Below are 25,709 nucleotides of genomic sequence, written 5' to 3'. Positions count from 1 at the left end.
CAAATGTTTGCCAAAAATCTGGCAGTAGGGGTAGAACAAAGTAGAAGATCCTAAGATTGTCCATTGTCTATAGTGAGAAAATTCAAAATCTTTATGCTAACATCTCTGTAAACATTGCAGTGCTTGGAAAAAAACCTGAATCAAATGAATGGAAAATAACAGCAACCCATGCCATTTTAACTCTGTACCATGACCAGCAGCATAAACAATTTTAAAGTGAACCATTCTCCTAAAATTGTTCCCTTCAAAGTGCTTAAATTTGTATTATACCAACTGGTATTGTTTTGGCTCATTTAGGGGAAGAACGTCGGCAGGAACTCATGTTCCATTACATTAAACACGAGAGTTCTACTGAAAGGGCAGCCACTCTCTTCATTTCTTTGCCCCTTTCATAACATCTAGGGTAATGTCCCCGTGTACTGAAGTCATAGTGTTATGTGTTCCACAGTCCTGCCCTATATAGCTGGGGCGGATTGTGGCGGGGAGAGAAAAGATGCACAGTGCTGTGATTTCAGGACATAAGGTACGGTGTCTTAAATAATATGGACAGGAACAGAGAAACTTGACGTGCATGTACTCTTTTTGTCAGTAACCACATGCTTAATATAATGTTTGTGTTTTTTCTCAGCCCAGCTCTGTTTGTGTCTCCATCTCTAATGCCACACCGTAATCCACAAGTCCTGCTAATTTTTCTTCCCATTGGCAACAAAAGTCAGAATTCTGAAACAACTTATTTCTAATTATGCACCCAAAGTAAAGTATGCAAATTAAACAAACCCATGCAAATATGTCACATTTGCAAGATGTATTTTAATAACAGAAAAAAGGTCAGCACATATTGTGATAATTTGAATTCATGCATATGTATAATGTATAATGCATAATGCAGTATTGTTTTTAATCAAAGAGGTTCTATGCTTCAAGATAATTCTGAAAGGTACCAGTGGCTCACTATTTTATTTATTTATTTATTTATCTTTCTGAATAAATATTTGATAATTAAGGGCCACCAGTGGCTCAGTATTTGATTTACTGAGTTTTGTGAATAAAATATGTTACAATCAAAGGCTGCTGCCTTTGATGTAGCTTTCTTGACCAGCCAACAAAAAGAGGAAGTAAGGATCTTTTCAAATATGACTCATAGAAATGCTCTTCCGTTCAATGCTTTCATTTTTCCCTGGTTGGGTTGAGTCTTCTGTCTAAAGTACTCAGTATTCAGGATTAATTTATTCAGGATTATTCAGGATTAATTTTAGTAAAACATGGCTAAGTTGTTTTCAGCCGACAAATCTGGAGTTCCAACAACTTCTTTGCAAAGTTGTTGAAACATATTCACATTTCTTCCTTGTCTGCTTGGTTCAACAAGTATATGTACCCTGATCCAGAATCCCCAGGCTGTGCTCCCATGTGTCACCAGCATGGCACAATCAAGGTACAAGATGTGGTGATGGCCACCAATTTGGATGGCTTTAAAAGGGTTAGACAAATTCCTGGAGGAGAAGGCTATCAATGGCTACTAGTCCTGATGGTTATATGCTACCTCCAGTATCAGAGGCAGGTGGGATATGTAAACCAATTGTGGGAAACATGGGCAGGAGGGTGTTGTTGCACTCATGTCTTGCTTGTGGATCTCCTGTCAACAATTGGTTGGCCACTAGGGATGTACGGACTGTGTAAAATCTACTCCATCTGTGTTTCACGGATTGTCAGGTGCCTTTCGTTCCATTGTCCGCCCACAAATGGATGCAAATATTCCTTTTTTGTCATGCAGAAAAATACGCAAATAATTACGTAAATATTTACATAAGTATTTACATAATTTATCTCAGTACGTAACATTTAGTGCATTGTCTCCCATTCCATTCAACATTTCCTCACCGGAAACTTACATATTTTTCTACGAATTTATATGTGTAAATTTCGGGAAAGTAAAAAAATCATCCGAAAGTCCACAGACTCCAGGCATCCTGAGCGGGGCACTCCACAGCAGATTCTTCAGGTCAGAGTCTTAAAGATCCGAGCTCATTTTAATCCATCTCGAATTTCTCCAGCATCCCTACTGGCCATTGTGTGAACAGAATGCTTGAATAGATGGACCCTTGGTCTGATCCAGCATGGCTCTTCTTATGTTCTTAAGGTAACACAAAATCAATCCTCTGTTAGGATTTCAGGTTGAAGGGGAAATCAGCATAAATACCATCCTAAAAAGCATATTACAAGCATTGTAACAGATACATTGAGAATCAAAAAATTCAATTTCTTTTATGGATTGTTTATTATAAATCAGCAAGCTTTTATGCCACATACTTCGGTTTGAACTAATTTTTGTCCAGCATAAGTGATGCATCACAAAAGATAGAGTCATTCATCCAGATCCAGTTGTTGGTTGTAGACACAGAACAAGGGTGGGCAGTTCAGGATCTACTGGTAGATCTTTGGGTGATCTTCAGAAGATCTGCAAGTGTTAGTGATTCCCAATAGTTTACAATAGCATGTAAAATTACAAGTAAAAAAAATGTGATGGAGTTACCTTCACTCCATGGTTTGTTTAGCATAACTCCATTGGAGTGAATGAGAGAGTTTGTATGTCACAATAAACCAGGGTTCCTCTTAAGGCATGCTTAGTGTGACATGCAAACCCAGATCTTTGGCTTGTCTCTCCCTCAACAAGCCAGATAAATAACCAACAACAAGCCATGGATTATTTCTCTGGCTTGTAGAGTGAAACTCAAACTGAAATAGTTGTTTAGTTATCTCAAATAGAAATGTACAGCTGAGGAAACTCAACTGTATGCATTTAAATTAAGCCAACTCTCTAGGTCAGGGATGGGCCACTTGTGGCCCTCTAGATCTAGCCAGCATAGCCCATGATGAGAGATGATGGGAGTTGTAGGCCAAAACATCTGGAAGGCCACAAGTTGCCCACCCCTGCTCTTGGTGGTTAAAATTTGGTGTGGGGCTGCTTAGAAGTGACATGGAGTGAGGAAATGATGGGAGGCAAAAGGATTAAGCACACCTTTCCCTGCCACTGCTCTTCTAGTTGCCCACTGCTAAAGCAAAGAAGCGCCATTGCACGAGTATATAACATAGTTTAGCTCTTAATTCTTTACATACTTCCATACACTTTGAATAGGCCTGGAGAGGTGCTGAAGATGTTACACTTCCCGTGGGGATCCTAATCCCTGTAGTGCCTTAGCCTTCTAGCAATACCATTTAGGACTTACCATGTGTCAACATTGGCCCCATAACATTGGAAGCTTCCCCAACTACACTGAACACCATTGGTGGGGAAACTCACACTTGGACTCATGAAGTGAAGGTTTTTTCTCTCTCTAAAGGATATGGGAGGAGGTGGAAATCCTACTTCTTATGGACAGTGTAACCTCTAGACCAGCTCAGAAGTGTCCAGGGATATTTTTATGATGTGCAGTATGTTTGGGAGGAGGCGTAATATGTCAAACAGCCTCCCACTCACCAGCTGATCAACATTTTGCTCCATATTTTCTGCTTTCACATATTACCAATTCAGTTCTAGAGACCCAACCCTGCTATATGGGGCTGACTGGATGATAGTTTCAGGTATTGTCTTAGTACCTGGCCAGGATCTTAATGTAGAAAAGAATTTCAAGGGTCCAAAAAAAGTGATATGATCACATATAAAAGCATCTCATTTGTTGATTAATAATGGGCTTGCAGATAAATGAATTTCCCTCATGAAAATTATGGTCTCAAGGAAGGAACTCAGTTTATATCTCTGTGAAGTGAAAATTTCAGTTATTCAGCAACAGATGAGTTGAGTGCACAGGGGAAAATTCAGCAAAAGGATGCAGATAAATCTGGATCCTAAGTAGAAGGTTATCTGCTTTTTTCTGCAATAAATAAGGAATTATTATTCATTTATTTGAATGACCCAGCTAATTATCTGGTTTGTGTCCTGAGTCATTAGGATTCGAAGTGCTGAGGGTGAATAATTCTGTATCTCAATAACAGCTGAGACATCCCCCTGTGTACTCTTAGCACAGGATGGAGGGAAGAATGAAACAGCCTTCGATGTGGTAGGTTGTATGGGAGCTCAGTTGTGGTCCACGGGGCTGCAGGAAGGAGGAGCACAGAGCTGCAGAAGATCTCCCTCCCTTCCCTCTGCTTGCATCATAGTAAACCCTGGTACAGGTCACTGAGTCCATAGACCAGCCTTCTCCAACCTGGTGCTCTCCAGATGTGTTGGACTGCAAGTCCCATCATTCCCAGCCAACATGGCCATGCTAGCTGTGAATGATGGGAGTTGCAGCCCAATGTATCCAGGTGCGGGCAACAGGCTGGGGAAGGCTGCTATACGTACATCCATAAAGGTATCAATAGAAAATGCCTCCATTTAAAACCTGCCACTTTATGAAACATGGCAGTTTATGCCACACTCCCCAAATAAGTCATGTCTATCATAATACTCCAAGCACACATTTTGGAAGACTTAAAAGTCTACATAAGAAATCCCCCCTTTTACAGATACATATCACTCCTTGCAAATGTATGATAAAGAACATTTTTATATGACAGCTCAGTAATCTGTAATTTTTAAAGTTCTGCAGTATTCTCTTCCCCTGTGGTGAACTCATGAGGGGTTTCCTGGACAAAAGTGGGCCATTGTGATCCTCATATTATGTCAGCATTTGCGGGATAGAAAATAACATAGATAGAGAAGAACAGAGAGGAAAGATGGTATAGAATGAAGTCAAATGGGAGGTCATATGAAAAGTGGTAAAGTTTCAAGCAATTATAAGGAAATTGATGGGCTTAGGTGCCCTCAACTTTGCATTGGATTGTGGCCATCATCTTTCCTATATCATCATCCCAGCTGGGTTTCATAAGCTATAATTTAAATGAAAAATTGCCTCCTTCAAATTATCTATTTTATAATATTAAAATTTTAGTAATGTGCATTTATAATCTGTCCTTTATCTTTACAAAATAACATGGAACTACATGAGTGGGATTTCATCTAGTTAACATCTGGTCTAAAGGAATGCATACTTTATGAGCAATTCTACTGGGTTCTGCTCCCAAAGAAGCCCCCATCCTCTTAATAGAGGTTGAATGGGAGCAGTTTCCTTTGTACCCTTTGATCTATGCTCCCTTGGAACAATATCCTTCTGTAATTCTTATCATTTTGTAGCAACATCTAAACATTCATCACTAGAGCTTCCCTTTAATGCTCAGATAAAGAAGCTACATGACTGGCAAGAATATAATTCTCTTGCAATATATCAGTGTGATCTCTATTAAAATGATAATGAAGCCTCTGCAGGGGCAGGTATTGTTTCATTATATCCCACTCTCAGGGTCAACCTGTATCCAAAAAGCACTCTACATTCTTTTCTTTCCTAGTTTAGTGACTTCTTTTGAATACTAATGTCACAATGTTTTTCAAGGATTTCCATCACTTGAGTCAATACACATACTGAGACAGTGATGGAAATCCTTGAAAAACATGTGTAATTATTATTCAAAAGAAGTCACTAAACTAGAGTACATGATGAACATGCATTATTTCAAAGATGGTCCATCTGAGCAATAGACTTTAACTAGGGGTGTATGGATTCCCCACCATCTGTTCCGGTGGGGAATCCGTGCGGGGGGAGAGGCGATTCGTTCCTCCTCCCCGGAATCCTCCAGAGCGATTCCGCTCCGCTCGGATTCCGGGGGGAGGGAGGAAACTGGCTTGGGGACGCTTACCTTCCCTCCTGCCAGCCAGAGCCATTCGCCTCCTCCCTGTCCCTGCCGATTGCCTTTAAAAAAAAGTCTTAAAAACAAAAAGGCGATCGGGAAGATGTGCCCATAGACTTATATGCAAATAGAGTCATGAATCTTGCATATAAGTCTATGTGTCCATGGGCTTATACACAAGATTCACTGCTCTATTTTGCGTATAAGTCTATGGGCACATCCTGGATTGCATGTGCTCATAGACTTATACGCAAAATAGAGCAGTGAATCTTGCGTATAAGCCTATGGACACATAGACATACGCAAGATTCATGACTCTATTTGCATATAAGTCTATGGGCACATCCTCCCGATTGCCTTTTTTTTTTTTTTTTAAAGACATGGCAATCGGCAGGGACTGGGAGGAGGCGAACGGCTCTGGCTGGAAGAAGCAGGCGAGTGCCATTCCGCCTCCAGTCCTCCTGGAGCAGAGGTAAGTGGTCCCAATCCGCTACGGATTCCTGAGACCAGATTCCAAAGAATCCGGCCTCATTTGATCCCTAGCTTTAACCCAACTGTTATTCAGAAAAGCGATGCCCATGTTTCCAGATGTCATTCAAACATGCCCTCTGCTTACTGTACAATGGTGGTCAAAAATGCAAAGAAGAATGTTATAGAACTGATAGATGGCAATAGTTGTCAGGAATGATTCTGAGCGTGTGGAGATAGTTAGCAGCACAGATTCAGAATGGGAACAGCCAGAACCGGGGGAGGCTTCCTCCCTGGTGAGCTCAGATATGGATAGGTGTTCTTCTCAGGACCTTGGCACACAGATGGCTCGATAAGAAGCCCCCCCTTTCCTCCTCCATGAGAATTCAGGCCTCAGAGGAGGAGGAAAGTGCGGGATGTGACGTGAAGGATGCTAGAGTCCAGCGCAAAGCAAAGTGGAAAAAGTTAGAGGCGGAGCTCAGACCCAGTTGGCTATGCATCATAGCCTACGTAGGAGGGCACAACTGTAAGGGAGGGGCATCCTCCCCTAAGTTATTCTGGCTGGCAAGTTCTTGTTTCAAACTGCTGGCAACCTCTCTGATTCCCTCTTGGCTCCTCTTTTGATATTTGTAATTGTGTGGAGTAGCTGTTTTCCTTTGTAGCCTGAGAGTCTCCAAGGATTTGCATTTGTAAAGAACTTGATCGTTAACTAATAAAATAGTGAGCCTGAAGCCTGGTATCCTGGAGTGTGTGACTGCAAAGGGAGAGGACCAAGGGATCTGACAATAGCAAGTCCTACCACCACCACCCTTGGTATAATGCTACTGTAACACAGATGGTAAACCTGTGTCTAAGCTATACCGTCTCAGATTGCAAGTCAGGCCTCACATGATGGAATGCTTCATCACAAGGGCTCAAATCCCTGCACATAGCAAATTAGCATGTCAGTGAAAAGGCTAGGCTAGAACTGTTAACAGACTGCTCTGCAGTAGGACAGGCACTGTAGGCTCCTGAGTTAGTTGGCAACCATGTAGGTGGTCATTTTAAGAAACTCTTGGCTAACTCTGTGGCTATGATGCTGGCAAAAAGAGAGTTCTTTTCCACCTCTATTGCATCTTCTCTGTGTCATCGAGTGGAACTTTACCAAGTGGTTTACAGCCTACTACAATCTGGGCCAGGGAGATAGATGGTGGAACCCTTGGTAGCAGGCTGTGAACCAGTTTGTGTGGCATTTTGAAGATAAAGTTGCTCAACTCCGTCATGAATTGGACACCACAATGAATGCAGTTCCAGTAGCAGAGGTGCCCAGAATTCCATCTGGTTCAGTTTTATTGGATGAGTTTCAGTTGTTGAGGTCTGAGGATGTGGACAAGGTGCTTGGCCAAGTCCAGTTGACCACCTGTGTGCTTGACCCTTGTGCTTCATGACTTATTACATCTAATGGGGAGGGAATATCTGGCTGGGTCTAGGATGCTGTAAATTCCTCCTTGAGAGAGGGAGCAGTGCCAGCTTCTTTAAAAGAGGCAGTAATTAGGCCACTCCTCAGAAAGCCTAATCTGGACCCAGATGATGTTAACAACTATAAGCCAGTAGCCAACATCCCCTTACTGGACAAGGTGCTTGAGCTGGCCAACACCAGGCAGTCTTGAATGAAACTGATTAACCAGACCCATTTCAATTGGGCTTCGAGCCTGGTTTTGGAATGGAAACTGCCTTGGTTGCCTGTGGGATAACCTTTGCCAAGAGAGGGACAGGGGGAGTGCGACCCTGTTGATTCTCTTGGACCTCTCAGTGGCTTTTGGTACATCGACCATGGTATCCTTCTGGATAAATTGTCTGGCTTGGGAGCTGGAGGCATTGTACTGCAGTGGTTCTGCTCCTACTTGGATGGCCAATTCCAGAAGGTGGTGCTGGAGCATTACTGCTCTGTGCCATGGCAGTTATGCCATGGGGTTCATAGGGCTCTACTTTATCCCCTGTGCTCCTCTACATCTACATTAAACTGCTGGGGGAGGTTATCCAGAGGTGTGGGCTTAGGTGTCATTGATATGTGGATGACACCCAGCTCCCTCAAATCCAGGTGAGGCAGTGCCTGTTCTGAATCAGTGCTTGGGCATGGTAATGGACTGGATGAGGACCAATAAACTGAGACTCAATCCAGACATGATCAAGTGGTTCGTCTGATCAGCTAAGTGATATTCAACCTGTTCTGGAGGGAGTTGCACTTGGATCCAGCATTATCACTAGATGCACAGGTGGACTTTGTGGCACAGAGCACCTTTTATCAGCTTTACCAACTACATCCTTATCTGGACAGAGACAGCCACCTACAGTTATCTGTGCTCTGGTAACCTCTCATCTGGATTACTGTAATGCATTATATGTGGGGCTGCATTTGAAAATGGTCCTGAAATTTCAACTGGTTCAAAATAGGGCAGCAAGACTGTTAACCGGGAGTGGCCAATGTGACCATTATATTATTCCATTACTTTTCCATCTGCACTGGTAGCCAATCCATTTCTGGGCCCAATTCAAAGTGCTGGTATTAACATTCAAAGCCCTAAATGGCTTGGGGCCAGGTTACCTGAAGGATCATCTCCTCCCATATATACCTGCCTGGACCCTAAGATTGTCCTCAGTGGTCCTTTTCTGGGAGCCCCTGCCAAGGGAAGTGAGGTGGGTGGCTACTAAAAAGAGGGCCTTTATGGCACCCTGGTTGTGGAATGAGCTTCTCAGAGAGGCTCACCTGGCACGTACGCTGTGCTCTTTTCGGTGCCAGATGAAGACATTTTCCCAGGCATTTGAGTCTTTCAGTTTCTGTTGTTATAAATGATAGTGCTCTTCAAGTACGTGAAAGGCTGTCACAGAGAGGAAGGCCAGGATCTCTTCTCCATCATCCCAGAGTGCAGGACACAGAATAATGGACTCAAGTTACAGGAAGCCAGATTCTGTCTGAACATCAGGAAAAACTTCCTGACTGTTAGAGCAATACGACAATGGAGCCAATTACTTAGGTGGTGGGCTCTCCCACACTGGAGGCATTCAAGATGAGGCTGGACTTGTCAGGGATGCTTTGACTTAAGATTCTTGCACTGTGCAGGGGGTTGGACTCGATGGTCTTATAGGCTCCTTCCTACTATCAGAACCCTACTATTCTGATTCTATGAAATCTGTTACTGTATTTTAAATCTTTGCATTGCTGCCAAGTTTTATTTTTATACTATAGTTTTAAAATGTTAAACTTTTATATTGTACTATATGTTGTATTTTATGGTTTCAATTGCTGTGAACCGTCCAGAGAACTTTGGCTGTTGGGCAGTATAGAAATGTAACTAACAAACAAACAAACAAACATGCTGCAAGGCAAGGGTGGGAAAAGTGACAGCAAAGTAATCTTGTCTAATAACCCTGCAGGTCACATATGCAAGGTCAGATCTAGTAAAACCAATCTAAGAAAAACTGCAAATATTCAGTAGTCCTAGGACAGGCAAATGATAAAGTTACAGCATGCATATGCCAGCCCAGAAGTGCTCTCCTGAGATGTGAACAAATCAGTGCTCAGATGCAAGAACAGGACTTTCTCAATGTAGCTGCCCATCAGTGATGGTTCTGGCAATGCGTTGTTTCAACCCCATTCTGTTTAACCCAGAATTGCTGAGGCCACCTGGGAATCCTTCTGCAGCTTCTTTGTGTTTTTGTCATGTCAAATATGACCCCCTTTTGTTCTTTTGAAACTTTTGTTGAAATAGCGTCAGAGCTGCAAGATAGGAACTCTCAGTGTGCTGGTTCATTAGGTTGGCTCCAATTGTGGCTGTTGGTCCACTACCATATTGGGCCCACACTACTGAAACTACCGTGGTCTCCTGGCTTCCCTCTGCTCCCGTGGTCTGCCTGTTCAGGTTCTCACCTCGCCACAGGCAGAGACCTGCTGCAACCTTTTTAAAAACAACCCTATTTTGCCTGCTGAGATGTGAGAGTTTCAGCATCTCGCAACCCTCCGCTTAAGGAAGCCTCCTACTCTGCACCCTCTTTCGGGGTGGTTTTTGGGTGAGTGTATGTTCAACTTCAGTCTAATTCAGAGCAATTTTTGGTCAAAGCCCCTGCCATGTAGTGCAGCCTTCCTCTGGCCATCTGGTGGGGAGGACTGTGGCCAGGCCACTTATTTGGGCCACTCTTGTGCCACTTCTTCATGCTACCTGTGAACAAGCCAATCTCTTGGAGGAAATGGTCTTGATACACAATCTAAGCCAGAGCTCCAGTAATTAACAACACAGATTTGAGAGAGAGAGAGAGAGAGAGTATTTTGGCCCTGGAGAACCCCATCCTACCATTCCCTTTTGTTACGGTGACCATACATCAGGATTAGCCTGATTGCACCACCCCTTGTTAGGACAAACCTTTCCTTTTCTCTCTTCCCCATTCTTACAACCCAAACCTTTCTTTTCCCTCCCAATAGTGTCAGGGCTCCCATTTTGTTTATCCCTACCCTCCTTGGACTCAGAAGCCCAGCTCAGATCATCCTGGATGTTAAATGCCTGTCCATGGCCTAGCTCATATTGAGTTGAGAGAGAGAGAACAAAACTAATTTCCGACAACTTGAGTCTCTCCGCTGTCAGATATGGATTGTCCTTCCCCCTTCACAACCAGCGCCACATGGAGACAAGCTTCAGGCTGTCACTACTTTACTTTTCTAGGAACTGGCCTCTTTACAAATGCAGATTCCAGGAACACTCTCAGACTACCTCAGGCCCCTAAACCACTAATCTGTGATCCCGAAGAGAGTTGCTGACAGTTTGGGCCTGAACTTCTCACGGCCAGACTTGCTTCACCATGATGCCCCTCCCTTAGTGGCTCCCTCCTATAATAGCTTCCAAGAGTGGCTATCCTGGTTGAGAGTCTGAGCCCTGCTGCTAATTTTTCCTGCTTGGCTTTGCAACATGCCCTAGCATCTCTCAAGTCATGCCCCTCTCCCTCCTCCTCCTCCTTGGAAACTTGAGTTCTTACAGTGGAGGGAGGAGGCAGTGACTCAGCCTGGCCCATTTCTTTGCCAAGGTCTTCGGAGGAATCTCTCCCAGCATCTTGGCTCACTAGGGAGGTTCCCTCCCCTGGCCTCTGAACTAACTGTTCCAACTCTGACTGAGAGTCGGAGCTGTCAGAAATGTCAAGGCTCTTGGACTCAGCCCTGACATCTGCATCCTAACTAATTCCCCTGCTGAGGGAGCCAGTGCGTGTGTGATTGGGTCCCCTCTTGCCAGATGGCTTACTGCCAAAGTTAAAAGGTCCCTTAACGAATGTGTGCCTTGAGAGCATGCACAAATTTGTACACATGTCTGGAAGAGCACAGTGTATAACAGAACCCATCTCCAGACATCTAGTCTGCCATGTGGAGGGGATTTTATTTTATTTTATGTATGTATGTATGTATGTATGTATGCAAGAATGTATATGTGAATGTCCACCTGTAGTCTGGGATGGTACATCTCTAACATAGTTTACAATCTCGATGAGAAGTAGACTAATAGTATTTCATTATTTTGAATCCGTTTTTCTATTTGCGTTTCCCATCCTGCCTGTGGCCCCACCCAAACTTCCGCAAAACGTCTGAAGTCCTGGTGGTGGTGGGGGGAATTATTAGAGATTTAGAAAGGCCATCTATTGGAGAGGGAATCTAAAGATTAGAACTAAAAAAAGAGAAATTAATAAAGAATGTTCTGTTATAACTCTGTTATAGACATTCCAAAATTAATGTTATGTAAATCGGTTGTTTCTATCACCATGTCTTGCATCAGAAGAATTAACAGGATGTGCAATGGCATTAAAAGACAAGCCATTCAAAACTGATTAAAAGACAAACATTTAGCAGGTAACCTGTAGAACCTGAGGGATAGGCACAATCGATTAAACCACAGCAGTAATTATAAAGTGTTAGACTGTTGGGGATGTAAGAATTCTTTGCTTAAATTGGTCGAACCTGAATAAAGGGAGAAAGTAGCCTTTGTGGTTTGTGGACAACATTCTGCTTTGGACCAATGTCAAAATCTTGAGCTAAATGCATCAATTTTAGTTTCTGCCAAGCATCATGGAATCTAAATATAAGAATGGTTACAAAATCATTCCAGTATTAAGACCTGCCACTGATCTGGCTTTTTATGAACATTGGCTTGGATCCTGAGATACTGTGCGTGAAACAACACTCACAGTGGCAGAAGGGAGAGGCAGTTGTCAGCAATTCCACCTTCCTTCTGTAGCCCCCTGGGCACACCAAAACTTTGGTCGAGTGTTGGGGGACCCTCCAGAACAACACAAGAAAGGGATAGGCAACAGGGAACCTTCAGGGGCTGCCATGGGTGCCCTTCTCCCAGATCCCCCACAATTCTGTCCATGCTGCTGTTGCTGCCATAACTGTGCTAGGGAAGAAGCATATGGGGTTGACTAGCATGCATCATCTTTCCCAGCTCAGTTGAGAGAAATCCTGGGAAATAAGAGCACACGAGGAGAGTCATTGCCACACACCTTGCTTCCCAGCAGCATCAGGCTCTTGTCAGGAGTGCCGCTGACACTGTGTGCCTCCCACTCCCTCTCCAGAATGGGGGAGAAGGTGTAATGTCAGTGCACAGGGAGGGGAGGTTGAGACCTCCCATCTCTGCACACTGCAATGGATGAGGGGAAAGAGTGGATGTGTGCATACATGCGTGCCTGAGTGTGTGTGTGCATGGTGGAGGAATGGGTGTGTGTGTATGTGGGGTACTACTCCTGATGGCTATATGCTATCTCCCATGTCAGAGGCAGTATGCCTATGTACACCAGTTTCTATGTACACCAGTTGCTATGTATACCTATGTACACTAGTTGTTGGGGAACATGGCTGAGAGGGTGCTATTGCACTGATGTCCTTCTTGTGGGTTTTCTGTGGGCAGCTGCTTGGCCACTGTATACTGGACTAGATGGACTCTTGGTCTGATCCAGCATGGCTCTTCCTATGTTCTTATGGGGTGTACGTGCATACACGCAACCTCCAACCCACCACCCATTGCCCCTTGTGGCCCCCAGAAACCAAAAGGTTGCCCAGCCCTGGCGCTGGTGCAGAGAAGGGCTGAGGGAGAATTAAGTGAAAATCTCCTCCCCTTACTTTTGCCAGCAGGAGCCTCTGTTTGAACAAAGGCCCAAATAAGTTTGTTAAAAGTGGTGATGTTATGCAATAGACATTTTTAACCTGGCAAAATTCAACAAAAAACAAAACCAGGAGCTATATTAATTGGATCACAAACTGTCTGATAGGAGGAGGAAGTTTTGCTTCCCTAGGGAAGCAGTGGGCAGACTTCAGGCCTACAGGATCTACTTTGTTTTTTACTAGAACTATGAGATCAACCAACCAGAGCCTGGTGCAGAAGTCATTCACTTAGACTTTAAGAATGCGGAGTCCTGGAACTGAATGGAGCTCACAGTCCTTCTACACAAATATCCACTTCCGGTTACCCCAAGCTTTCTTCATGTCAGCAGTATAACTTAAGGTGGAAAGTCATTTTGTAGTTAAACAGTTGGGAGTCAGAAACCCTTGCCGATCTACTACAAATCACCCAGAGATCTACCAGTAGATCTAAATATACCTTCTTCCCACCCCTGCCTTAAGGTAGCAAAACTTTTATTTTAGCAAGATGTAGGAAAGCATTCCAGCAAATGAAAGAATGCTCCGCCTCTTTCCATATGAAGTACTATCAGACTAAAATACCTCTTGATTGGTAGCATGAATGATGCAAAACATTCGCTATTTGATTAGTTATTATATTGGCAGAGCCTGGAGCTAGATAGCTTTCATAGTACTTTGCTCCAATTCCTGGAGCGTTTTAGCAAATATATGTTTCTGGCTGTAAGCGCTCTGGCTTACTCCCAATTCTTTGACTGTGCCCTGGTGTTTATGCCCATTTGTATTGTTTTGTGTTTCTGGGATTGGTACTAAAAATAATGGAAGCCTCAACTTGCATTCCTGTCATTCTACATTTGGGAATGGCTAAAGGAGGAGTTTAAATGGGAATCATGGGGGCAGCTGTGGCTTGTCTTGGGTTTTTTATTATGGACATGATGCTTCTTTTTCTGATTTTAGCTGATTTTCACTGATGCAATATTTTATTATTATTCATACATAATATTGAGGCTGGGTAGAGTTAGGGTTTATATATTGTTTCCATTGGCTATCATTATTTTTGCCTGTAACAGTTTTGCTAGTTGTCTTTTCAAAGGCTTAATATTAAAAAAATATTAGACCAGTTGGAGATAGAAGTGCATTGGGTTAGGAGTTCATTTAGGTCATATTCAACAATATTACCTAGTGCTGAGAGAATGCTGATGGTGTTTCAACAGAGACACAAAATCCCAACTCTCAGAGTTGTCTCTCAGAGATTATACCTCTATTGGACCTTTTTCCTTCTACAGTAGAACTCTTTGTTTTGGGGCACAAAGTGCATTTCCAGACAGATTTTACTAGTATTGGGGTGCATTAAATAATGGAATTGATAGCCCCCAAAGACACAGGAATGCTGAAGCCCTTTTTAGGATCACATCCTACTATCCGTAGATTCAGTCTAGGGCTGCAATACTATACTCACTTACCTCGGACTAAGCCCCACTGAATTCATTTGGCTTAGTTTTGAGTAGACAGGTATGGGATTGTGCTGAAAATATAATTAGTGGTGCAGCTAGGTAATTTTAGACCTTGGCCTTAATGGTCTAATGGGGGCTCACTTTAGATGGCCATATGTATTACTTCAGTTGTGAAACACATAGCTAACATCCCCTCTGCAATTGCCATGCCATGCTTTACAATGGCTTCTACATTCCTGATATGTTAGAAAAATAACAGCAACAACAAACCTATTTGCCAACCCTGATACCCCCCACCATATTCTGAGCATGTGCAGTTTTGCATTTTAAGCTCATTTAAATCATAGCACCATCATGACTTCAGGAATGAAATAAAGTTTGCTTCTGCTGACTTCATCAACTGCCACTCTTGAGTGGCAATTTGGGGAACCCATTGTCAGTGGAGCCCTGGAATTTGGACCCAAGGTCCAGCCCTAAGTCCACCACTGAATGTAATATCATCCAAAATCTTCGTAAAACTCAAGGCTCACACAAGCAGTAAAACCGAGTGACTGAAATTGACATATAATTAAGTATTCAAAAGTGATGCTCTTAATATCTGTATTGATTTTTTTAAAGCACTAGAAGACTACCTTAAAGGCTCATTAGAAAATATAGTTATTCTTACAAATATTTTCATTAAAAGCGGACATTGTTGTTGTTGTTCAGTCGTTCAGTCGTGTCCGACTCTTCGTGACCCCATGGACCATAGCACGCCAGGCCTTCCTGTCCTGCGCTCTCTCCCGGAGCGTGCTCAAGTTCATATTCATTGCATCCGTGATGCTATCTAGCCATCTCATCCTCTGCCGTCCCCTTCTCCTTTTGCCTTCAGTCTTTCCCAGCATCAGGGTCTTTTCCAGGGAGTTTTCTCTTCGCATTAGGTGGCCAAAATATTGGAGCTTCAGCTTCAGTATCTGTCCTTCCAATGAGCACTCAGGGTTGATTTCCTTTAGGATGGACTGATTTGACCTCCTTGCAGTCCAGGGCACTCGTAAGAGTCTTCTCCAGCACCACAGTTCGAAAGCATCAATTCTTCGGCGCTCAGCCTTCCTTATAGTCCAGCTCTCACAGCCATACATTACTACTGGGAAAACCATAGCTTTGATTAGACGGACCTTTGTCGGCAAGGTGATGTCTCTGCTTCTTACTATGCTGTCTAGGTTGGCCATAGCTTTCCTCCCAAGCAGCAAGCGTCTTTGAATTTCATGGCTACAGTCACCGTCTGCAGTGATCTTGGAGCCCAAGAAAGTAAAATCTGTCACTGCTTCCATTTCTTCCCCTTCTATATGCCAGGAAGTGATGGGGCCAGATGCCATGATCTTAGTTTTTTTAATGTTGAGTTTCAAACCAGCTTTTGCACTCTCCTCTTTCACCCTCAACAAGAGGCTCTTGAGATCCTCTTCGCTTTCTGCCATTAGGGTGGTATCGTCTGCATATCGGAGGTTGTTGATAATTCTCCCGGCAATCTTAATTCCGACCTCTGATTCATCCAACCCAGCATTTCTCATGATGTACTCTGCATATAAGTTAAATAAGCAGGGTGACAATATGCAGCCTTGTCGTACTCCTTTCCCAATTTTGAACCAATCGGTTGTTCCATGTCTGGTTCTTACTGTTGCTTCTTGACCCTCGTACAGGTTTCTCAGGAGACAGGTAAGGTGGTCTGGTACTCCCATCACTTTAAGAATTTGCCACAGTTTGTTGTGATCCACACAATCAAAGGCTTTAGCGTAGTCAATGAAGCAGAAATAGACGTTTTTCTGGAATTCTCTTGCTTTCTCCATGATCCAGCGAATGTTGGCGATTTGATCTCTAGTTCCTCTGCCTCTTCGAAACCCAGCTTGTACTTCCGGTAGTTCTCGGTTCGCATACTGCTGAAGCCTAGCTTGTAGGATTTTGAGCATCACCTTGCTGGCATGTGAAATGAGCGCAATGGTGCGGTAGTTTGAACACTCTTTGGCGTTGCCCTTCTTTGGAATTGGAATGTAAACTGACCTTTTCCAGTCTTGTGGCCACTGTTGAGTGTTCCAGATTTGTTGGCATATTGAATGCAGCACTTTAACAGCATCATCTTTTAGGATTTTAAATAGCTCGGCTGGAATACTGTCATCTCCGCTAGCTTTATTGTTACTAATGCTTCCTAAGGCCCACTTGACTTCACTCTCTAGGATGTCCGGCTCAAGTTCAGTGACCGCACTATCATGGCTATCAGGGACATTCAGATCTTTCCTGTATAGTTCTTCTGTGTATTCTTGCCACCTCTTCTTAATCTCATCTGCTTCTGTGAGGTCCCTGCCTTCTTTGTCCTTTATCATGCCCATCTTTGCACAAAACGTTCCCTTGAGATCTCCGATTTTCTTGAAGAGATCTCTAGTCTTTCCCATTCTGTTGTTTTCCTCGATTTCTTTGCATTGTTCATTTAAGAAGGCCTTCTTGTCTCTCCTTGCTATTCTCTGGAACTCTGCATTCAGTTGGGTATATCTTCCCCTTTCTCCCTTGCTTTTCGCTTCCCTTCTTTCATGAGCTACTTGTAAAGCCTCATCAGACAGCCACTTGGCTTTCTTGCATTTCTTTTTCTTTGGGATGGATTTCGTTGCTGCCTCCTGAACAATGTTACGGACCTCCGTCCATAGTTCCTCAGGCACTCTGTCTATCAGGTCTAATCCCTGAAAACTATTCCTCACCTCCACTGTATATTCATCAGGGATATGATTTAGGTCATACCTGAACGGTTTAGTGGTTTTCCCGACGTTCTTCAATTTAAGCCGAAATTTTGCAAGAAGCAGCTCATGATCTGAGCCACAGTCAGCTCCAGGTCTTGTTTTTACTGACTGTATGGAGCTTCTCCATCTTTGGCTGCAAAGGACATAATCAATCTGATTTCGATATTGACCATCTGGTGATGTCCATGTGTAGAGTCGCCTCTTGTGCTGTTGGATCGATAAGTTCTAGTTCAACTTATTTCATAGACTAATGTTATCATGATGTGCATTTTCCATCTCCTACCACCAGCAGCCAGTGAGGTTGTTCAGATGGTCAGTGGAGGAAACTACGCAACATCACTTTGTTTCTCCCACCCCTGTGCATGACAGTCACACAACCGGGATTACCCTAATATTTGTGCTGCATCGCGAATTGGTGTGTCATTCAAACCTGGTGTGCGGCGTGGTCATGGTGACTTTCCACCCAACTTAAACTCCTACTGCAAGTTAGTGATATGGAGCAAGAGGGAAAAGCTCGCATCCTCTCACACCAGAATATAGGTTAAATTGAATTCGATGCTATTGGAAGGTGGAGTGCGGGGTGGGGGAGAATGTTAACACAGGGCTGCCATTTTAGGCAGAGGCCTTGAGGGTTTGTTAAATACATAGTTCTGCCCTTTGTATTAATAATACTTATCTTAGGGACTAAATGTTGCCATTTAATTAATATTAATTAAGAACCACTAAAAACTCAAAATAAGAGTACACCCCCCAAAAAAACCCTTGCTTGTACTTCTCTCCTTATAATAGCAGAACTATTAAATACTAAGGAAACATGGCTTTACCATATACACATAGTTATACATTTCGTTTTTATTTAAAAAAATAGCAAACGTATTAAGAACACTGACCAGAAAGTTATTAAAAGCTTCATAGCAAAATATTTAGCCAACTCTGTTACAATATATAGGCTTGAGATTCTAACAAGTTAACACTATGCCTCAATTCACTGGGCAAGTAATGCTTTTTGTCACAGAAACATTGCTTTGTTAGAATATGGAGCTGGACAATCGTAGAAAAAAATCTATCTTTTGTCTATCACAGTCAACTGAAGTACAACATTTTGACATAACTGATTGTTTTGGGAGAAGCTATTAAAATAATTCCTGAGTTATTTAGGTTTAGTGAAAATATGAAACATCTGCTAAAATGACCCATTAACACTGTGATCGTATTGGCCAAGTCACAGGGCTGGACTGGACTGCAACGGGGCTAGTCAGCAACACCAGGTCTAGTTCCCTTAGTACAGACAACATAAGGAATTTTTCTGGTAAACCCATTCACATTACTAGTTTCTTTAGCAATAACTTTCAACCAGTGGTAGCCATCTTTGTGGCAGTTCCCAATGCCGTTTATCACTGTAGTAAGTGATGTTATGCTTACTGAAAATGCAGTCAACAGGAGCTTCATATTTAATTTTGGCATGCTTAATGAATTGCAATATTTGTATTTCAATTCACACCACAACCAGAAAACATTATGTTGTACAACAGAACACATTGTCCACACATCAGTTATTTAGGCTGCAATCCTGTACCTATGTACCTGGGAGTGACCACCATTAAACTCAGTGGGACTTACTTCAGAGCAGACATGTATAGGGTTGCACTGTTAAATGTCCTATTTGAATTCACTGTCATCCCACTCTTGCCAGGTAGGAGATATATATATATATATACTCAAATTAACTTCTTACGCCTTTATCAATAGTCTTTATTCACCAGCCAACGATCTTATCTTCCGAATTCCAGTGGATCCCAAGCATGAGTTCCCAGATATTCTTGCTCTATAATTCCCACCATCACCACCCAGCATGGCTAGTGGTCAGGGATGATGGGAATTGTAGCACAATGTCTGGGGACCCAAGGTTGGGAACTACAGTCCTAGGCTCTCTAGTTTATTCTATCTCCTTGTTATATCATTATAATAGATTGATTATGACAAGTCCTCAAAAATGGGTTTCAATTTTCAAATTTTTCCTATCTCCCAAATCCTATCCAATACAGTAACAGTTTTTACTAAATATTAGCCAATTTATTTCTAGATCATGATCATATATAAAAGAAAATGGGCACAATCCAGAAGGAACTTCCTTCAACCAAGCTCGCTGAACTAATTGGGAGCTGGTACTGCATGGATATGACCTTCACTATTCATTTCAATTATTCTTGCACAGCAGAAATTATCTCATGGATTGTGGCTACTCTCTATTTTATGGCCCGAACCCAAAGAACCATGAAGCTAGTTCCAAGCAAGATTTGGACTCATGTTGCTCAAACAGCAGCCCTCAGTCCACATGGCAAACCTGTTTCGAAACTGATGAGAGCCTGGAACACTGAAAAAAAAAAATAGAATAGGGGATCTGCCTTTCAAAAGAAAAAAGAGCCAAAATTCCCATTGGGTGTCTCTTGAGCAACTCTCTGGATCCTATCCAAGGGGCTAAATTTGGCTCAACTATTGCAAACCTTGGATCCATCTCCACCTTCAGCTAAAAGCACCGCTGTTCAAACGTTGCCATCGTTGATGAATCTAAACAATGACCTTTATTCAGTCAGCTCTTATTGTTGACTCACAGCAGTGAAAGATAGCATGCTTATATAGAAACAAAAGAGCAATGATTGAGAGGAAATAGGATCTGAGGCACCCAAATATGCTGAGCGGTGATAATGTACAGTATTGCAATTGTAAATTAAGAAGACATCAATTTTCAATCCACCACCCAATTACCATCCGGCAAAAACACTATCCAATTGGCATTGCGCCCGTGCAGTGTTTTGATGAACAAGCTGTTTGACATTAAACACTTGGCATTGCAGAGGTGAAAAATAACCTTTGCTAACACAAGGCCATTTTAATCCGATAGAAATATTTGGTAAAAACAGGTCTGCACTGGAAACAAAAATGAAACAAAAATGTGTCAAAATGTTTCAAACTAAAATACTGGCAAATACATGAATTGTAGGTCACCTAACTATCAAAACCTTGTCTCAGACGTTCCACGCTTTAGATTGTTACTCAAAAACTCATCATGTTCAAAACTCAAATTATTATGAGACCTGGAAATCATAAGAAGCTTTTCTTTATTAGTAAAGTCCTTCTTTACTGTGGCTGATGGCACAAGGAGCTTGTCCATGGGATCTTCTTTGTTCTCGAGTTTCATATAACCTTTACTATTGCTCCGGTCCAGTCTTGGCCAACTTGGATGTTTTCTTTGTTCAACTTGGACAGTAAGAGTAGAAGGGCCCCGATCTAAGTCTAGGGATTTTGAATGTGCGGACCAAAGATGCAACGAGGTGTTGGACCCAAACTGTTTTCTGGCTGCACCAGGTGACAGAAGCTTTCCGGTGCTGGGTCCAAGAGTCATCGAAGACTGGAACTGACCAGATGAAGAGTCTCCATATAAATTGTTTCTTGGTATGAATGCAGTGGCAGGTTTGTAGCTGTCATTGGTATCTGTGAACGGGACAGCTAAAGAGTCCATGGACAGATTTCTAGGCTTGCCTCTAGTGCTCGCAGAATCCTCAGTGATGTTGTCTATACTGGGCTCATCAATAACACAGTTGTTTAGTTTAATTACAGGTAATGTAAAAGCATTAATGGAGGATGACACAATCGACTTTGTTTCACACTTGAGAGAACTGCTACTCCTGTCATCCTTTGCCTTCCCAGAATGAGGATAAAGGCCAAAGACCGAACCAGAGCGCTCCGTCAGCAAAGGTGGCAGAAGGCTAGTGGCATTTTTGCTCTCACTCACAGCAATTTCATCCTCCTCGGCATTGTCCACTCGAAAGTTGCTTGCAAAGCCCGAGAAGGGTGCAATGGTATTTGCAGCCAGCCGTGATGCACAAGAGCTTCCACTGTGCTTGACTTCATTCTCGCCCGTTAGGCCTGTGTAGGCACCATTCAGCTGCTTTTGTTCACTGATCCTCAGACTATGTATATCAATGACCGTGGAATAGATGTCTCTCATGTGTATGATTTTGGTCTCCTTGTCACGGTTTTCATGGAGCATGGCATTTGCACAAATAAAAATAAAGATTCCAATCCCCATAGTGAAAGGTCCCAGCATTTTCATCTTATCGGAATGAAGATGCTGTTCGAAGAAACGAATTATAATCCCATCTTCTTTTCCCATGACTTCGGTCTCATTTAGTGACAAGCTGCCTTCAGGCTCGAGAAAAGGGTCTTTTTGGGGCCAGTATCCAAGGATGGCCATAGCAATCCCCAGGAATGAAATAAGCACTCCCAGAACAAGAAAGAATCCTGATGGGGAATAAAGTCGGATTTTGCCTCGGACCACAACTACATCTGCCCTGGGGCGGCGCTTGACTGGCTTTTTTTCTTCAGCCGCAGGTGATGTTGTGAGAGTTAGGTGATGCTGGGATCTGGCAGAGTCTTGCCTCTTTAAGGCAGCCAGTCCTGTTATGACACCCCCAGTTGCTATCATAATTGTGTTTTGATCTAGATTTAAAGAAAGAAAAGAAAAGAGGGGGAAAGTTATAATAAAGACTTAGTAGGAAGCATTTGGCATTATGTTTTAATTTGTATATTTACAACCTGCCTCTTAGCCCACCAAGGTATTTAAGCCCCTTAACTGTACAAAAATAAGCACTCCATTTTCTTCATAACATCTGTAAAATATTTTTTTGGGAAATCATATCAAGCCTGGAATGCCCACATATAGAAATGCCTGGTCAGGAGTAATATGTCTGAACTACAGAAATCAATAACTGAAAGCGTTTGCATCTTTTGATACCACTTGTAATGGTTAAACTACTCCATTAATTGCTTATCAGGCTGCAGTAACCATAAACACCCTGATCCAGAGATCCTCATACACTATAGCATACTTAGCACACACTGCTTCATGCAAGGATCACCTGTGCCTAACAGGTCGTCAGAACTGTCAGCTCACTAAACATATGAAGAGGGGAAGGGACACCTAGTTGCAGTCACCGCATCTCCAAACATGGCTGATGCTGTCAGAGCCAAAAGAGCCACCTGTTCGCTGTGAACAGGAGTTAGATGTGGGTCATTGTTCCTACCCAACACAGTGCCATTCAACAATGTACATTTCTGTGTAAAGACTGCCTTTGCTGGATCAGAACAAACTTTTTAAAGCTAGAAATGCATTAATGTTCAGTGGAGGCTGGTGGCTCCTATGTCAGTGGGACGGTGAATCCGCTCTGGGTTTCAGCCAGAACAAGTCAGAACTCTAAAGAGATAGCTCCTTTAGAGTTCTGACTGGTTCTGACTGAAATCTGGAGCAGATTCACCGCCCCACTGACATCCGAGCCACCAGCCTCCACTGTTAATAACTTTCAATGGTAACTTCTGTGGTATAATGGCTCGTTCTTGCCTGATAGACTCTTTGAACCTAGCCATCATGCTACTGACTGGTTGGGGGTCATTTTTTTTGTAATTTTGCTGAAAGATATCTTCAGTTATCAGCCCCACCAAATAGTCACTCATCATTCATTTACAGGAAATATTTTTTTCAAAAACTCTTCTGTGAAGTGCCTTTCCCCCGATCTCCTGTGGCATAATCAACAACTGCTTAGAACTTTGTTGTGATTTAAGAACTGATTTATGATGCAAATGAGTATGTCTATATTTATATCAGTTTGTCATTATTCTCCTTTTATCCTTCAGAGATTATGGAAGTGAGAGAGTGATAAGCATACAGCCTTTTCTGTAGACATGACGAGGGTACTTGTAGCTAATACCTGCCATCTCTAGACCAAAAATCTGAAGTGCGTAGATAGAACACACGGAAATGGAGATCTAATTCTGCACTCTGCAGCCACCATCCAACTTTGGTTGCATACAACTAGAGCAGCTAGCGGCTCTAGATGGGGAAACACTTCACCATCTGTTCCTTTTGACATGTAAATTCCCTTCACGTGAGTAATCCATGGACGCTAAAGGCAACCGAGAATGAAGGAATGGGGGATTCTCTCAGGGTCTATAGATTGTGGTAGAGTTATGTATCCAGATATCCTTCAGCAAAAATCTGAGCTGCAGAGGCCTCTGGCTTCCTTCCAGATGATAACGACCAGGGGTTGACTGAGGAACTTGATCTTTGCGAATTCCTCTATTAAAGGACCCAGTGTGTACTTTTCAGATGGATGTGGGCACTGAAACTTAGCCGGCCAACTGATTTCAGCCTTCTCTCAATCTTATTATTAAATTATTAATTTAAAGAAATATTTTGAGACATAATATGCATTTAATTTTCCACCACCATTTTAAAAAAAATAATCTCAGTCTGCTAATGGTTGTGAATGTACCTCTTCAAAGTCTTAGCTGAAATAAAAATAAAACTGGATTTCAAAATGACTCCAGTTAACATGGAAAAAAGATAGATCTTATTGGTAATACATTCCAAAAATGTAGTCCAACACAAAAACTACTGGGATACATTAGACCCCACAATGTCAAAAGAAGAGAAACCAAATCAGAAACCAAAAAATGCCTAGGGCTCATAGTAAATAATGGAAGGGTTCCAATGTACCCTACTAGTCTAATAGGAGGAGTTTTCTTTCATTAGAAATAAGAAATCAGTGTTGCAAGTTTGCACTATGAGAGTGTAAACTCTCTTATTGGACCAGAATTAATCCCCTGGGGTAACGTTTACTCTTGGCGTCTAGTAGTCCCATGCAGTCCTTTCTCATGCCCCACCCCCAACCAGGAATGTACATAATTTTGCTCACCCACCCCACCCCAATGCTCTTGAAGTGGTATAATCACATAAGAAATGGAATTTATGATACAGACAAAATGCTAAGGTTTTCTGTATGTTATTCTGATAGAATGGACCCCAGTTGGCTTAAGTGTTTCATGGGTTTACTTTCCCATTCATTTCAATAGGGAAAAAGTAACATTTATTAAGTGAAATTTAATTTTTAAAAAATTGAAAGGGGGGCAGAGAGATGAAACACCACAGGACAACTGACCAGTTGAGAAGTATATGGAATATGAAGAGGTTTGCTAATTATTTGTTATATTTCAAACAGCTGCTGGAGTCCACAGCAGCCCCATTACCATAAGAGGGTTAGATATATATTAAAATATGTATTTGGAGATGATTAAAACAAATTAATGTGGAAACAGAATAGCGCATACGAAAGTGACATAGACCAGACATACATCTGTCCATATAGCAATGTCAAAAATCCACCACTGTAACATCAAGATGCCAGATTGGGTTGGATCCAGGGTGTGATTCCGCTGGCGTTAGCATCCCGAGTGGAGGTCTGCTCAGAATGCTTCCTCTGGCGGAAGGAGAGGTGTTTTTTGCCAATTGTCACCTCCTCCTGTAGCCCCCACTGCCACCTTCCCTGCTGTTCTGGAGAGTCCGACAACCCTCTGAAGCAGATTCTGGGGGGAGCGTAGAGGGCTAGAGAAGGAGAGAAAAATCAGCAAAGTGTCTCACCCCATTCCGCCAGCAGAATCAGAAATCTTCCATGGATTGATCAGAAGCATTCCATGGAGCAGAAGCTTTCCATGGATTGAAGGACCCCTTCCATCCACTGAGGGCAAGGCCTGGATCCAACCTATAAAGGTCATGTACATATGGATCATATGACCTGGTCTGAAGAATCAGGCTGTTGTGCTGATTCTGAAAATCCACTAAAATGGATAGAATATATTTGTGCACATGGGTGTCCAAGATATTCTAGAGCCTGAGGTGGAAAATCCAAATGCTGTTTTTCTGCCTCCCCAATAGTTAATATAAGCATTTATTATTGCTCAGCTCCTATTCCTTTATACTAGGGATGTCAAAGAATTCCGCCACGGATCTCGGTGAGGCCGAATGCCAGTGCATTCGGCCCCCCAAACTCCGTGGCGGAATGGCCTGCCACCCCCCCGCTCCCCCACGGATCCCCCCCGGGACGAAACTTACCTGGGGTGGATCTTCCGGGCGGCGGCGGCTCTGGCGGCAGCTCCGGCTGGTCTTCTGACCGGCCACCACCGCCGCCATTTGCAGTCTTGTAAAAAAAAACAACATGACATGATAGGCTACGTAAAGATTTACGTAGCCTATCATGGCTGGGTTTTAAAAAAACAAAAACCCACGTACGCAAATGGTGGTGGCTATGGCCGCCGCCATTTGCATTC

At 42.8% G+C, this 25,709-nt stretch overlaps 1 protein-coding gene across 4 annotated transcripts in view; it reads right to left on the bottom strand.

The window, feature by feature from the left end:
- Window positions 1-18,371: 18,371 nt before the first annotated feature.
- The window catches only part of TMEM200A (transmembrane protein 200A), a 71,172-nt gene continuing 63,834 nt past the window's right edge, over window positions 18,372-25,709 (bottom strand). For 2 of the 4 annotated variants that reach the window (XM_084831717.1, XM_084831708.1), the window contains one exon: window positions 18,379-22,049. In XM_084831717.1, the coding sequence (XP_084687843.1) occupies window positions 20,563-22,035 (1,473 nt within the window). In that variant the 5' untranslated portion in view covers window positions 22,036-22,049 and the 3' untranslated portion in view covers window positions 18,379-20,562. Of the gene's footprint in view, window positions 22,050-24,737; window positions 24,988-25,709 lie in introns of all 4 variants that reach the window. The other 2 variants (XM_084831694.1, XM_084831700.1) reach the window with 2 other exon arrangements.

The sequence above is a fragment of the Heloderma suspectum genome, chromosome 1, assembly GCF_057233095.1.
Source record: "Heloderma suspectum isolate Gila_16-S chromosome 1, 16-S_ref, whole genome shotgun sequence".
NCBI classification, from domain to species: Eukaryota; Metazoa; Chordata; class Lepidosauria; order Squamata; family Helodermatidae; genus Heloderma; species Heloderma suspectum.
This window is presented reverse-complemented; position numbering and strand designations above follow the sequence as displayed.